The sequence below is a fragment of the Procambarus clarkii genome, chromosome 72 (genome assembly GCF_040958095.1).
Source record: "Procambarus clarkii isolate CNS0578487 chromosome 72, FALCON_Pclarkii_2.0, whole genome shotgun sequence".
In the NCBI taxonomy this organism is placed as follows: Eukaryota; Metazoa; Arthropoda; class Malacostraca; order Decapoda; family Cambaridae; genus Procambarus; species Procambarus clarkii.
The window spans coordinates 27,471,033-27,486,605 of NC_091221.1; the positions used below are offsets into that span (position 1 = coordinate 27,471,033).

The 15,573-nt window shown below is 44.4% G+C and overlaps 1 protein-coding gene across 1 annotated transcript; it reads right to left on the reverse strand.

Moving 5' to 3' along the window:
- Positions 1–13,210: 13,210 nt before the first annotated feature.
- LOC138356473 (uncharacterized) lies at positions 13,211–13,573 on the reverse strand. Its single transcript, XM_069312636.1, has one exon. It carries the CDS (start codon positions 13,571–13,573, stop codon positions 13,211–13,213), a length of 363 nt encoding a protein of 120 aa, XP_069168737.1.
- Between the last annotated feature and the right edge of the window lie 2,000 nt (positions 13,574–15,573).

Sequence of the window (15,573 nt, forward strand, 5' to 3'; positions counted from 1 at the left end):
ATCCCCTTAGGAATTTATTCATCTCCTCATAGTTTCCCTTTCGGTACGCCAGCCCTTTGTTTCCCATGTTCTTTTTTCGGGGTGATAATTCCTAGCTCAACCAGGTACTCAAAGCTTAATACATTATGATCACTCATTCCCAGGGGGGGCTTCCAACTTAACTTCCCTTATATCCGACTCATATATGGTAAATATCAGATCAAGCAAGGCTGGTTCATCCTCTCCTCTCATTCTTGTCGGTCCCTTGATGTGTTGACTTAGAAAGTTTCTTGTTGCCACATCCAGCAGCTTAGCTCTCCATGTGTCTGGTCCTCCATGTGGGTCTCTGTTCCCCCAATCTATCTTCCCATGGTTGAAGTCTTCCATGATTAGTAGTCTGGATCCGGTCCTGCTAGCCGTAGAAGCTGCTCTCTCCATTATATTGATGGTGGCCAAGTTGATTCTATCATATTCCTGTCTGGGTCTTCTGTCATTCGGTGGAGGTTATATAAGACTACTACTATAATTTTCTGTCCTCTAGTTGCCTGCTATGGTGCCTGATATGTAGTCACTGAAACCTTCACAGTTATGAATTACCATCTCTTCAAAACTCCAACCTTTTCTTATCAGCAAAGCTACACCACCTCCTCCTCCTCTCGCTTCTCTCTCTTTCCTCACTACATAGTAGCACTGTGGAAACACTGTGTATGTTATGGTTTTCGTTAGCTTTGTTTCTGTGAGTGCTATCATGTCTGGGTTTTCTTCTAGTGCCCATTCTCTGAGTTAACTTGTTTTATTTGTAATCCCATCTATGTTAGTGTACATTGCCTTGAAGCTCACTTTCTTCTGTTCATTTTCTTGTTCCCTTCTTGTCGAGCATTCTGTTGGTGTGAAAAGCTGTTCCGTGGGTGAGAAGATCTGTGAGGTGGTTTACAGGGTCTCAGAGGATTTTGGGGTGGGGGGTGGGGGGTGGGGGTTCAAGGGAAGGGGTGACAGGTAGGGTGTGGGTTAAGGAGATAGGGGAGGATAAGGGGCGAGGGGTGAGGAAGGATACGGGATGAATGGGGAGGGGGGGACAGGGGGGGGGCAAAGGTGGGAGGGGGGACATGGTGGGAATGGGGGAGGGGTGACAGGCTCAGAATGGGATGGGGGGGAAGGGACGGTTGGATGAGCATTTGAGTGGGGGCAGGTAGGGTGAGGGGAAGGGAGGGTTTCTATGCAGAGGGGGTTGAGTGTTGCCCTCCCCTCTGGTGTTGCTGGTATGCTGGTTGTGGGTTCCCCTCTTGTCTCTGGGACTGTTGTGTTGGGGCTGCAATTTCCTGGTTTACTCCTCTCTCCCTGCACTTCCTCCTTGCCTCTGCTGCCCTGGCTCCTTCCTCCTTCGTCCTGTCCCTCTGCAAGAATACTTTTTTGCATCCCTCCACATACTGCAGATGACTCTTCCTTTCTAAAATAACCTCTTTGGTGGCCTCGTTTGTAAACACCACCTTTACCAGTCGGTTTCTGTCCTTGTTGTACCAGCCCAACCTGAAAACCTTCTCAATGTTTTGTTCAGCCCCTTCTATCTGTAACCCATTCAGTAGCCTATGTACTGCCTCTCTATCCTTGTTATTCCATTTCTGCCAATTGGATCCTTCCCGTTGTTTGATGCCTACAACTACCACTTATGTTTTATTCTCTATCAGCTGACTGGTGCACCTTGCTGCTTGCATGGCTACCTCCCTCACTGTGTCCAATACTTCTGAGCTCTTTCTCAGTCTTTCTGCAAATGTTTCATGTACAGAGCCATTTCCCTCCAATGCTACAATCCCATCTTCCATTTGGATGATAGTCTGATGTTTGGTCTCTTTATTTTTCATTGTGAGGGATTTGATCTCCTCCCTTGCTGATGTCAGCTCACTTTGCAGGTTGTTAATTGTAATCCTCATTTCATGCATCTCCATGTTGAATTCCTCCAGAACTTGGGTTAACATCTCCTTCGTTTGGTCATTTTGACTATTCCCTGTGTCTCTGTTGTGTCCTCCTACCATGTTGTCCCTTGTCAAGAGAGAGAGTAGGATAGAGAGCAAGAGAGAGAGAGAGAGAACAGAGAGAGCGAGAGAGAGGGAAAGTGGTGTGTGTGTGTGTGTACGTTTAGTCAGTGGTAGGGAAGAGTGGGAGTGGGTGGGGGGGGGGTAGTTTTTTGGGAGAGTGAGATGGGGGTTAAGAGGAGGCGGGTGAGGTGGAGTCTTCAGATTACGGCAGGGGGATTAGCGGCTTATCTGGGTTCCCAGTGAACTCACAGTTGCTGTCCCCTGTTACCTGTCTACCACTTACGATTGTGTGTGTGTGTGTGTGTGTGTGTGTGTGTGTGTGTGTGTGTGTGTGTGTGTGTGTATTCACCTAGTTGTATTCACCTAGTTGTACTTGTGGGGGTTGAGCTCTGCTCTTTCGGCCCACCTCTCAACTGTCAATCAACTGTTTCTAATACTACTATTTTTTTCACTCCACACACACATACAAACACACACACACACACACACACACACACACACACACACACACACACACACACACACACACACACACACACACACACACACACACACACACACACACACACACACACACACACACACACACACACACACACACACACACACACACACACACACACACACACAAACACACACACACGGAACAGCTTACCACACCAGCAGAATGCTTGCCAATAAAGGGACATGAAAATGAACAGAAGAATGTGAGCTTCAAGGCGATGTACACTAACATAGATGGGATTTCAAATAAAACAAGTGAACTTGGAGAATGGGCACTAGAAGAAAACCCAGACATAATAGCACTCACATAAACAAAGTTAACGAAAATCATAACAAACGCAGTGTTTCCACAGGGCTACCATGTAGTGAGGAAAGAGAGAGAAGGGAGAAAAGGATGTGGTGTAGCTCTGCTACTAAGAGAAGGTTGGAGTTTCGAAGAGATGGTAATTCAGAACTGTGAAGGTTTCAGTGACTACATTTCATGCACCATAGTAACTGGAGGACAGAAAATTATAATAGTAGTCATATATAACCCCCCACCAAATGACAGAAGACCCAGACAGGAATATGATAGAAACAACTTGGCCACCATCAATATAATAGAGAGAGCAGCTTCTGTGTCTAGCAGGAACGGATCCAGACTTCTAATCATGGGAGACTTCAACCATGGGAAGATAGATTGGGGGAACAGAGACCCACATGGAGGCCCAGACACATGGAGAGCTAAGCTGCTGGATGTGGCAACAAGAAACTTTCTAAGTCAACACGTCAAGGGACCGACAAGAATGAGAGGAGGGGATGAACCAGCCTTGCTTGATCTGATATTTACCCTAAATGAGTCGGATATAAGGGAAGTTAAGTTGGAAGCCCCCTTGGGAATGAGTGATCATAGTGTATTGAGCTTTGAGTACCTGGTTGAGCTGGGAATTATCACCCCCAAAAAAGAACTGGGAACCAAAGGGCTGGCGTACCGAAAGGGAAACTATGAGGAAATGAATAAATTCCTATGGGATATACATTGGGACACAGAACTCGGAACCAAGTCCGTACAAGACATGATGGACTATGTCACTCAAAAATGTCAGGAGGCTGTAAGCAGGTTTGTCCCAGCCCGACAGGAAAAAACAGAGAAGCAAAGGAAGAATCCGTGGTTTAATAAGGAATGTATGAAAGCAAAGGAGCAGAACAAAAGGGCATGGAGGAACTTCCGTAATAACAGAACACCAGAAAGTAGAGAGAGATACCAGAGAACCAGAAACGAGTATGTCAGTGTGAGAAGAGCAGCTGAGAAAAGGTATGAAAATGGTATAGCTAATAAAGCCAAGACCGAACCCAAGCTACTACACAGTCACATCAGGAGGAAGACAACAGTGAAGGAACAGGTGATGAAACTTAGGGTGGGCGAGGACAGGTACACAGAGATTGACAAAGAGGTGTGTGAAGAACTCAACAAAAGGTTCCAGGAGGTCTTTACAATAGAACAGGGAGATGTCGCGGTGCTAGAAGAGGTGGCAGCAAACCAGGTGACCTTGGATAGGTTCGAAATTACAAGAGACGAGGTCAAGAATCACCTATTGGAGCGGTATGTTAGAAAAGCTGTTGGGCCGGATGGAATCTCGCCATGGGTATTGAAAGAGTGTGCAGGAGCACTTTGCCTACCACTCTCCATAGTGTATAATAGGTCTCTGGAAACGGGGGACCTACCAGAAATATGGAAGAAATATGGAAGACTGCTAATGTAGTACCAATATACAAAAAGGGTGACAGACAAGAGGCACTGAACTACAGGCCAGTGTCCTTAACTTGTATACCATGCAAGGTGATGGAGAAGATTGTGTGAAAAAACCTAGTTACACATCTGGAGAGAAGAGACTTCGTGACAACCCATCAACATGGGTTCAGGGAGGGTAAATCTTGCCTTACAGGATTGATAGAATTCTACGATCAGGTGACAAAGATTAAACAAGAAAGAGAAGGGTGGGCGGACTGCATTTTTTTGGACTGTCGGAAAGCCTTTGACACAGTACCCCATAAAAGGTTGATGCATAAGCTAGAGAAACAGGCAGGAGTAACTGGTAGGGTGCTCCAGTTTATAAGGGAGTACCTAAACAATAGGAAGCAGAGAGTTACAGTGAGGGGTGAGACCTCAGACTGGCGTGAAGTCACCAGTGGAGTCCCACAGGGCTCTGTACTTGGACCTATCCTGTTTCTGATATACGTAAATGATCTCCCAGAGGGTATAGACTCATTCCTCTCAATGTTTGCTGACGAGGCCAAAATTATGAGAAGGATTAAGACAGAGGAGGACAGCTTGAGGCTTCAAGAAGACCTGGACAAGCTGCAGGAATGATCGAACAAATGGCTGTTAGAGTTTAATCGAAGCAAATGTAATGTAATGAAGATAGGGGTAGGAAGCAGGAGACCAGATACAAGGTATCACTTGGGAGATGAAATACTTCAAGAGTCCGAGAGAGAAAAAGACCTGGGGGTTGATATCACGCCAGACCTGTCCCCTGATGCTCATATCCAGAGGATAACAGCAGCAGCATATGCCAGGTTGGCTAACATAAGAACGGCCTTTAGAAACTTGTGTAAGTAATCTTTCAGAACATTATATACCACATATGTCAGACCAATCCTGGAGTATGCGCCACCAGCATGGAGTCCATATCTAGTCAAGCATAAGACTAAAATGGAAAAAGTTCAAAGGTTTGCCACCAGACTAGTACCCGAGCTGAGAGGTATGAGCTACGAGGAGAGACTACGGGAATTAAATCTCACTTCGTTGGAAGACAGAAGAGTTAGGGGGGACATGATCACCACATTCAAGATCCTCAAGGGAATTGACAGGGTTGATAAAGACAGGCTGTTTAACACAAGGGGCACACGCACTAGGGGACACAGGTGGAAACTGAGTGCCCAAATGAGCCACAGAGATATTAGAAAGAACTTTTTTAGTGTCAGAGTGGTTGACAAATGGAATGCATTAGGAAGTGATGTGGTGGAGGCTGACTGCATATACAGTTTCAAGTGTAGACATGATAGAGCCCAATAGGCTCAGGAACCTGTACACCTGTTGATTGACAGTTGAGAGGCGGGACCAAAGAGCCAGAGCTCAACCCCTACAAGCACAACTAGGTGCTTACAACTAGGTGAGTACACACACACACACACACCAGGGAGCAGCCCGTGACAGCTGACTAAGTCCCAGGTACCTATTTACTGCTAGGTAACAGGGGCATAGGGTGAAAGAAACTGTGCCCATCATTTCTTGCTGGCTCCCGGGATCGAACCCGGGACCACAGGATCCCGTGTCCAGCGTGCTCTCCCTCGGCCACCGGCTCCTGTGCGCGTGTGAGTAAATGATATTCTATGCAGATATGTGTATCTGTGTTTGAGGGATGGGGGTTCTAAGGAGGGGGTGAGAGAGGGAGAGTGTCAGATGGGAAGAGAGAGGGGGAGGTGGAGGGAGAGGAGGAGGGTGAGAAAGCGCTATGGTCACTTACTCACCTAGGTGCCAAATCCTGTGTGTGGGAGTGTGCACTCCTCTAGTGGTGCTTGCGGGGGTTGAGCTCTGGCTCTTGGTCCCACTTCTCAACCGCCAATCAACTGAAGTACAGATTCCTGAGCCTATTGGGCTCTATCATATCTACGTTTGAAACTGTGTATGGAGTCAGCCTCCTCCACATCACTGCCTAATGCATTTCACTTGTTAACTACTCTGACACTGAGGTAAGTAAGTAATTATCAAAAGAAGGCACCAAACCGGAAGGCAATGTAGCACCATCAAGTGTGCGGGATAATCAGAGGGCGCTATATATCACTATATAAGGATGCCAGTACAGGAACAGAAACGTATAAAGCGAACGATATCAAAAGTATCAGAGTCATCAGGAATACTATCGAGGGACAAGCGACTGTGGGGGAAGGTCGGAAAACAAGACACACACTCGTCCCGGAAGTCAGGACATTCAACAAAGATATGCACGACCGTAAGAGGGACAATGCAATTAGGACAATAAGGAGCAGGTCGGCGCTCCATCAAGTGACTATGAGTTAAGCGAGTATAGCCAATATGCAACCTCGCCAGAGCCATTTCACATCGCCGTACACAATGTACACAATGCTGAAAAAGAGACGAATGCGCTGACTCGGCCATGTTGTGCGAATGGGCGACGGCAGGATCCCCAAGGAACTCCTGTACGGAGAGCTGATGCAGGGAGAGCGTCCAACAGGCAAGCCCCAGCTACGGTAAAAAGACGTATGCAAGAGGGACCTGAAAGCCATGGACGTCGATATTACTATGTGGGAGACACTGGCAGCAGACCGTTCAGCCTGGGGTCAGTCTGTTCAAAGAGGTCTCTCCAAGTTCGAGGAGTCACTTGCCAAGAAATCGGAGGTAAAGAGACAGAGAAGAAAAGCCGGTAGCCAGGAAGACAGACCAGAATCGGACTTCGTTTGTGCTCGGTGTGGGATGGACTGCCACTTTCGGATTGGCCTCATCAGTCACACCAGACGCTGCACCAGGATTGACAACTAGGGCGCAACTCCATAGTTTCCCGAGATTGAACGATGCCTACTACTACATAGGTCCAAGGAGTGAACCCTGCGGGACTCCACTGGTGACGTCTCGCCAATCTGAGACCTCACACCCCCTCACAGTGATTTGCTGTCTTCTGTTGCTTAGGTATTCCATTATCCAATTTAGTACCTTCACTTTCATTCCTGCCTGCATCTCCAGCTTTTTCAGTAACCTCTTGTGTGGTTCTGTGTCAAGGGCTTTCTGGCAATCCAAAAATATGCAGTCTGTCCACCCCTCTCTTTCTTGCCTGATTTTTGTTGCTTGGTCATAGAATTTAATTATCCCTGTGAGGCAGGACTTGCCATCTCTGAACAGGGTTGGCAGGACTTGCCATCCCTGTTGATGCTGTGTTACAAAGTTCTTTAGCTCCAGATGTTCCACTAGCTTTTTTCGCACAATCTTCTCCATCAGCTTGCATGGTATTCAGGTTAGGGACACGTGTGTGTGTTGGTGTGTGTGTGTGTGTGTGTGTGTGTGTGTGTGTGTGTGTGTGTGTGTGTGTGTGTGTGTGTGTGTGTGTGTGTGTGTGTGTGTGTGTGTGTGTGTGTGTGTGTGTGTGTGTGTGTGTGTGTGTGTGTGTGTGTGTATGTGTGTGTGTGTGTGTGTGTGTGTGTGTGTGTACTCACCTATTTGTACACCCCTGTTTGTGCTTTCATGGGTTGAGCTTTGACTCTTTGGTCCCGCCTCTCAACTGTCAATCAACTGCTGTGCAGATTCCTGAGCCTACTGGGCTCTATCATATCTACATTCTAAACTGTGTACGAAGTCAGCCTCCACCACATCTCTGCCTAATGCATTCCATCTGTTAACTACTCTGACACTGAAAAAGTTCTTTCTAACATTCCTGTGGCTCATTTGGGTATTCAGTTTTCGCCTGAGTCCCCTTGTTCACGTACCACCAGTGTTGAATAGTTTATTTTTATCTACCCTGTCAATTCCTTTGAGAATTTTGCAGGTAGTGATCATGTCTCCCCTTACTCTTCTGTTTTCGAGTGTCGTGAGGTGCATATCCCGCAGCCTTTCTTCGTAACTCATGCCTCTTAGTTCTTGGACAAGTGGCATACCTCTGAACTTTTTGAAGCTTCGCCTTGTGGTTGACAAGGTTCGGGCTCCATGCTGGGGCTGCATACTCCAGGATTGGTCTTACATATGTGGTATACAAGGTTCTGAATGATTCTTTATACAGGTTCTTGAAGGTAGTTCTTATGTTAGCCAGCCTCGCTTTCGCCGCTGATGTTATTCATTTGATGTGAGCTTCAGGAGACTGGTTTGGCGTGATATCAACTCTTAGATCTTTTTCTCTATCCGTTTCGTGAAGAACTTCATCTCCCATTCGGTATCCAGTGACTGGCCTCTTAGTTTCATTTCCTTACATTTATTTGGGTGAACATTAGTAGCCATTTGTCGGACCATTCCTTCAGTTTGTGTAGGTCATCTTGTAGCCTCCTACTATTTTCCAGTCTTGATCCTCCTCATATTTTTTGCATCATCAGCAAACATCGAGAGGAACGAGTCAATTCCTTCTGGGAGATCATGTACGTATATCAGAAGCAGTATAGGTCCAAGGACTGATCCCTGTAGGACTCCACTGGTGACTCTCCGCCTCTCCTAGACCTCACCCCTCACAGTGACTAGCTGTGTCCTGCTGCTTAGGTATTCCCTTATCCAGTGGAGTACTTTCCCTTTCACTCCTGCCTGCATCTCCAATTTGTGCACTAGGCTCCTACGTGGTACTATGTCAAAAGCTTTCTGGCAGTTCAGAAACATGCAGTCTGCCCAGCTCTCTCTCTCTTCCCTGATATTTGTTGCCTGGTTTTAGAACTCAATTAAACCTGTTAGGCATGATTTGCCATCACTGAACCCATGCTGATATTGTGTTACAAAGTTCTTTCGCTACAGATGTTCCTCTAGCTTTTTTCAGATAATCTTCTCCATTAACTTGCATGGAATGCAAGTTAGGGACACTGGCCTGTGGTTCAGTGCCTCCTGCATATCACCTTTCCTGTATATTGGGACTACATTGGCCGTCTTCCAAATTTTTGGAAGTGTGTGTGTGTGTGTGTGTGTGTGTGTGTGTGTGTGTGTGTGTGTGTGTGTGTGTATGTGTGTGTGTGTGTGTGTGTGTGTGTGTGTGTGTGTGTGTGTGGTGTGTGTGTGTGTGTGTGTGTGTGTGTGTGTGTGTGTGTGTGTGTGTGTTTACTAGTTGTGTTTTTGCGGGGGTTGAGCTTTTTGCTCTTTCGGCCCGCCTCTCAACTGTCAATCAACTGTTTACTAACTACTTTTTTTTTCCCACACCACACACACACACACATGCCAGGAAGCAGCCCGTGACAGCTGACTAACTCCCAGGTACCTATTTACTGCTAGGTAACAGGGGCACTTAGGGTGAAAGAAACTTTGCCCATTTGTTTCTGCCTCGTGCGGGAATCGAACCCTCGCCACAGAATTACGAGTCCTGTGCGCTATCCACCAGGCTACGAGGCCCCACAGGTCTCGTGTGTGTGTGTGTGTGTGTGTGTGTGTGTGTGTGTGTGTGTGTGTGTGTGTGTGTGTGTGTGTGTGTGTGTGTGTGTGTGTGTGTGTGTGTGTGTGTGTTTGTGTGTGTAATTACCTAAGTGTAGTTACAGGATGAGAGCTACGCTCGTGGTGTCCCGTCTTCCCAGAACTCTTTGTCATATAACGCTTTGAAACTACTGACGGTCTTGGCCTCCACCACCTTCTCACTTAACTTGTTCCAACCGTCTACGACTCTATATGCGAAGGTGAATTTTCTTATATTTCTTATGTATCTGTGTTTAGCTAGTTTAAATCTATGACCACTTGTTCTTGAAGTGCCAGGTCTCAGGAAATCTTCCCTGTCGATTTTATCAATTCCTGTTCCTATTTTGTATGTAGTGATCATATCACCTCTTTTTCTTCTGTCTTCTAGTTTTGGCATATTTAATGTTTCTAACCTCTCCTCGTAACTCTTGCCCTTCAGTTCTGGAAGCCACTTAGTAGCATGTCTTTGCCCCTTTTCCAGTTTGTTGATGTGCTTCTTAAGATATGGGCACTTCACAACTGCTGCATATTCTAGCTTTGGCCTAACAAAAGTCATGAACAATTTCTTTAGTATATCGCCATCCATGTATTTAAATGCAATTCTGAAGTTAGAAAGCATAGCATAGGCTCCTTGCACAATATTCTTTATGTGGTCCTCAGGTGATAGTTTTCTATCTAGAACCACCCCTAGATCTCTTTCTTTATCAGAATTCTTTAAAGATTTCTCACATCATATATAGGTTGTGTGGGGTCTATGTTCTCCTATTCCACATTTCATAACATGACATTTATTAACATTAAATTCCATTTGCCAAGTGGTGCTCCATATACTTATTTTGTCAAGGTCTTCTTGAAGGGCATGACAATCATCTAAATTTTTATCCTTCCAATTATCTTAGCATCATCAGCAAACATGTTCATATAATTCTGTATACCAACTGGTAGATCATTTATGTAGACAATAAACATCACTGGTGCAAGAACTGAACCCCGTGGTACTCCACTTGTCACATTTCTCCATTCCGATACATTGCCTCTGATTACTGCCCTCATTTTTCTATCAGTCAGAAAATTTTTCATCCATGTTAGAAGCTTACCTGTCACCCCTCCAATATTTTCCAGTTTCCAGAACAACCTCTTATGTGGAACTCTGTCGAAAGCCTTTTTTAGGTCCAGATAGATGCAGTCAACCCAACCATCTCTTTCCTGTAATATCTCTGTGACTCGATCATAGAAACTGAGTAAATTCGATACACAGGATCTTCCAGATCGAAAACCATACTGTCTGTCTGATATTATATCATTTCTCTCCAGGTGTTCTACCCATTTAGTTTTGATTAGTTTTTCCAATACTTTCACTATTACACTTGTCAATGATACAGGTCTATAATTGAGGGGATCTTCCCTGCTGCCACTTTTGTAGATTGGAACTATGTTAGCCTGTTTCCACACGTCTGCTACGATTCCTGTACACAGGGATGCCTGAAAGATCAGGTGAAGTGGAATGCTGAGCTCAGATGCACATTCTCTCAGAACCCATGGTGAAACGCCATCTGGGCCAGCTGCTTTGTTCTTACTGAGCTCCTTTAGCATATTTTCCACTTCATCTATAGACACCTCTATCCACTCTATGTTGTTCTCTGGAATTTTTATTGTGTCTGGTTCTCTGAAGATTTCATTTTGTACAAACACACTTTGGAACTTTTCATTTAATGTTTCACACATTTCCTTTTCATTTTCCGTGAATCTGTTTCCCATTTTCAACCTCTGGATATTATCCTTTACCTGTAATTTGTTGCTTATGAATTTGTAGAATAGGCCCGGTTCTGCTTTACATTTATCCACTATCCCTTTTTCAAAATTTCTTTCTGCCTCTCTTCTTACTGCCGTATAATTGTTTCTCGCATCTTTGTATCACTGGTATGTTTGGGGTTTGGCTTCTTCCTACACTGATTCCATTTTTGTGTCTTTTGGTCTCTTGCCCTCTCACAATTTCTGTCGAACCATTCCTGTTTTCTGGCCCTGCATCTCTGTTTTGGTATGGTTGTTTGTGTGCGTTCCTCTTATATTTTTAAAAATTTTGCATACATTTCATTTACTTCCCTGCCTAGCAACAATTCTGTCCAATTTCACTCATTAAAAAAAAAATCGAAGTTCCCCATAGTGTCCTCTCCTTAAATCGAGTTTATCAACTGTTTCAATGTCTCCATTTTTTCTAGATGATATCTTAAAGCATAATCAATGTCTAACAGGACGTGATCACTCTTTCCCTAGGGAGGAAGATACTGGATGTCAAATATCTCTTCTTCTTTCCTGGTGAATACTAGATCCAGTACTGACGGTACATCTCCTTCCCTCATTCTTGTGGCCTGCTTTATGTGTTGATACAAGAATGTCTCCAGAATGAGGTTCACAAATCTGCATGTCCAAAAGTCCTCCGTTCTTGCTTCATAGGCCTCCCAGTCTATTGCTTTAAAGTTGAAGTCCCCCAGTATCAACAGTCATGATTTATCTTTATCTGCTTGTACAATAATATCTCTCATGACCATTATGAGGCATTCTCGTTTGTCATCCAGTTCTTCCTTTGTCCATGTGTTGCTTGCTGGTGGGCTGTAGGCATTTAAAATTATCAGATTATCATCCTGATTCCAGACCTGCAATGCCATTATGTCAATATCTTGAGGGTTTTCAAATATTAACTCTCTTACCTTCAGGTGTTTTTTCTCCAGTACAGCCACTCCTCCTCCCTTCCTAGTTTTCCTGTCACGTCTCCAAACTGAATAGCCTCTTGGGAATATGACTTCATTTATTATATTTCCTTCAAGTTTCATCTCTGATAATGCAACAATATCTGGGACCCTAAGCTGGATTATATCTTGCAACTCCAAAGTTTTTTACCTCACTCCATCTATGTTGGTATATACAATTTTCAGGAACATGTTCCCTTTTCCTTTGCTCTTTACTCCCCCTTCCACTACTGATCTTGTTGCTTTATTTTTATGTACCATTTCACAAGCTTTCCAGTCCCTGTCACTTTGTAGAAAAAAAAAATTATGTCTTCTTCATTTCTATCCCCATTTAGACGTTTTGCCTCAATTAGGTTCATTTTCAGCTTTTCTCTGTCTTCCTTGGAGAGGTCTTGTCATAATAACCAAAGTTTGCCAACCTCATCACTCTGCAATTTCCTGGCATTTCTTAGCACTTCCATCATGTTTTTCACTCCATTAAACGTCACCCTTAAGGGGCGGTTCTTTTCTTTCTCATATTTTCCTATTCTTCTAAAATCACTGACATTTTCCTTAGAGCCTTCTCCTAAACCTACTATCTTCTCTATGATTTTCATCTCTTCTGCCGCTCGGTCCACCCTAGATGAAATTTCCTTCTCTAAACATCCAAAAATGATTATGGACTTAGTTCTATCTGCAGTGTTTTGTACCAGTTTACTGTTGGTAACCAGTTCTTTCCTAATTGCTTGCCTAATTTCTGCTTCTTGTTGGTCATTTCTGGTTTTGACATCCGAACACACTTCTTTGATAGTCTCTTTCTCTTTTAAAACTTGAGCATATGTTGCTTATATTTCTTCTTTATACATTTCTAGTTCTTTATTCACCTTCTCTATGTGAGTTGTCAGTGAAGTTTCCAGTTGGAAATCCTTACCTAACTCTATGTTAGCCCTTAGGTTCGCTTGGAGTTGTTCCCCATACGAGTCTATTTTCTTGTTTATTTCTTCAAAGTCACCACACTTCACTTTCACCGCCTCATTTCCTTTCACTAGTTCCTTGATTTGCTCCTCCTGATTTGTTACCTTGTCTGTTAATGCAGTAATAATCTTACCTTGCTGAAGCATACTCCCTCTGAGAGTGCAAAGCACACTCCAAAGAGCTCCATTGTCCTCTTCCAATTTAAGCACTTTTTCTTCATACTTCTTTTGCATATCCTCAATTATCTCTAACCTGCCAAGAACACCTCCTTTCCTTATATCTTGTGGTGAGAATCCTTTGAAACAATCATCTGTTGGTGTGTCTACATTCCCAGTGGTGGTGGTGGCGGCGGCCATCTTTGTTTTTGTTCTAGAACCAAAACAAACTTTTCCTCTCAGCTATTTTCACTCACTTTTACTTGTTTATTGTATTTTGTTTGCTTTTAAACTTCCCTGAACCTTTAGGTAACTTGGGACACCACTGTAGCCCTCAACCTGTTCCCAATACTTAGGTAATTCGATATTTCCAGGAGCTTGCTGCAGTGTGACTCCTGCCTCCTCCAGCTCACATTCACCCCCCCCCCCACTGTGTGTGTGTGTATTCACCTAGTTCACCTAGTTGTATTTGCGGGTGTTGAGCTTTGCTCTTTCGGCCCGCCTCTCAACTGTCAATCAACTGTTTACTAACTACACTAACTACTTTTTTTTTTTTTCACACCACACACACACACCCCAGGAAGCAGCCCGTGACAGCTGACTAACTCCCAGGTACCTATTTACTGCTAGGTAACAGGGGCATTCAGGGTGAAAGAAACTTTGCCCATTTGTTTCTGCCGGGTGCGGGAATCGAACCCGCGCCACAGAATTACGAGTCCTGCGCGCTATCCACCAGGCTACCAGGCCCCCTGGTAGATGTTGTTAAACACATATGGCAAAATCTTACTGAAGCGACCATACAAGTAATAAATACTCATACTCCGCCCAAGTAAAACAGAAACAAGTAAAACTTAGTGGGCCAGCCAGAGGCTTAGGGCCCGCGCAGGAATATTACTGAAAAAATAATATCCTCCAAGTCCTCCCACACACACACATACCAGGTGTGTGTGTGTGTGTGTGTGTGTGTGTGTGTGTACTCACCTAATTGTGCTTGTGGGGGTTGAGCTCTGGCTCTTTGGTCCCGCCTCTCAACCGTCAATCAACAGGTGTACAGATTCCTGAGCCTACTGGGCTCTATCATATCTACATTTAAAACTATGTATGGAGTCAGCCTCCACCACATCACTTCCTAGTGCATTCCATTTACTAACTACTCTGACACTGAAAAAGTTCTTTCTAATGTCTCTGTGGCTCATTTGGGTACTCAGCTTCCACCTGTGTCCCCTAGTGCTTCTATTCATTCCCTTGTCTCCTTCTTCTCAGGGATATTCCTGCACGGGCCCTCAGCCTCTGGCTGGCCCACTAAGTTTTGCTTGTTTCTGTTTTACTTGGGCGTAGTATGAGTATTTATTACTTGTATGGTCGCTTCAGTAAGATTTTGCCATATGTGTTTAACAACATCTTCTGCTCTGTTGAATCTAAGTTGAAATCTTAATGGGTTTGTAACTGTGTACTGTGTTAGATAATGTTCCAGTGGTCTGTCAGGCATTTCTCCACAGTGTTGACATTTCCTCTCATCTTCTGAAACCTGTAAGCCTATTCTCCATGCACATGGGTATCCAAGCCTGATGCGATGTAAGTGTACTTCTGTTGCTCTACTGCTCCCTTTCATCAAACTAAGTGGTTCGTAGTTGGTTGAATTCTTGTACTAACCCATAGATCCTGATGTTGCAACTGCTGTGTTGTGGTCACTGTACATCTTTTGCATTGCTCTGTTTCTAATTACTTTCTTAAACTGTGATCGACTCTGTGGTATGTAAATGTCTACATTTCTTCTCTTAGTTGCAAGTTTTGCAGCTTCGTCTGCAATGTCATTTCCTATTATTCCCACATGACTTGGCACCCAGTTGATAAGTACCTGTCGGCCTTGTCGTTTGAGTGTTTGCATTAATGATATGACATTTGTGTATTTGTGTTCTTGTTGCAAGATTTCAAAGGCGGTTCTCGAATCTGTATGTATGATAACATGTTGTTGGTGCTCAGCAAGAGCATGTTCCAAAGCCATTTGAATAGCTAGCATCTGTGTTTGTAAAGTCAAACACCCTTTTGAGAGCCTCCAACTATTTACAGATTTTCCT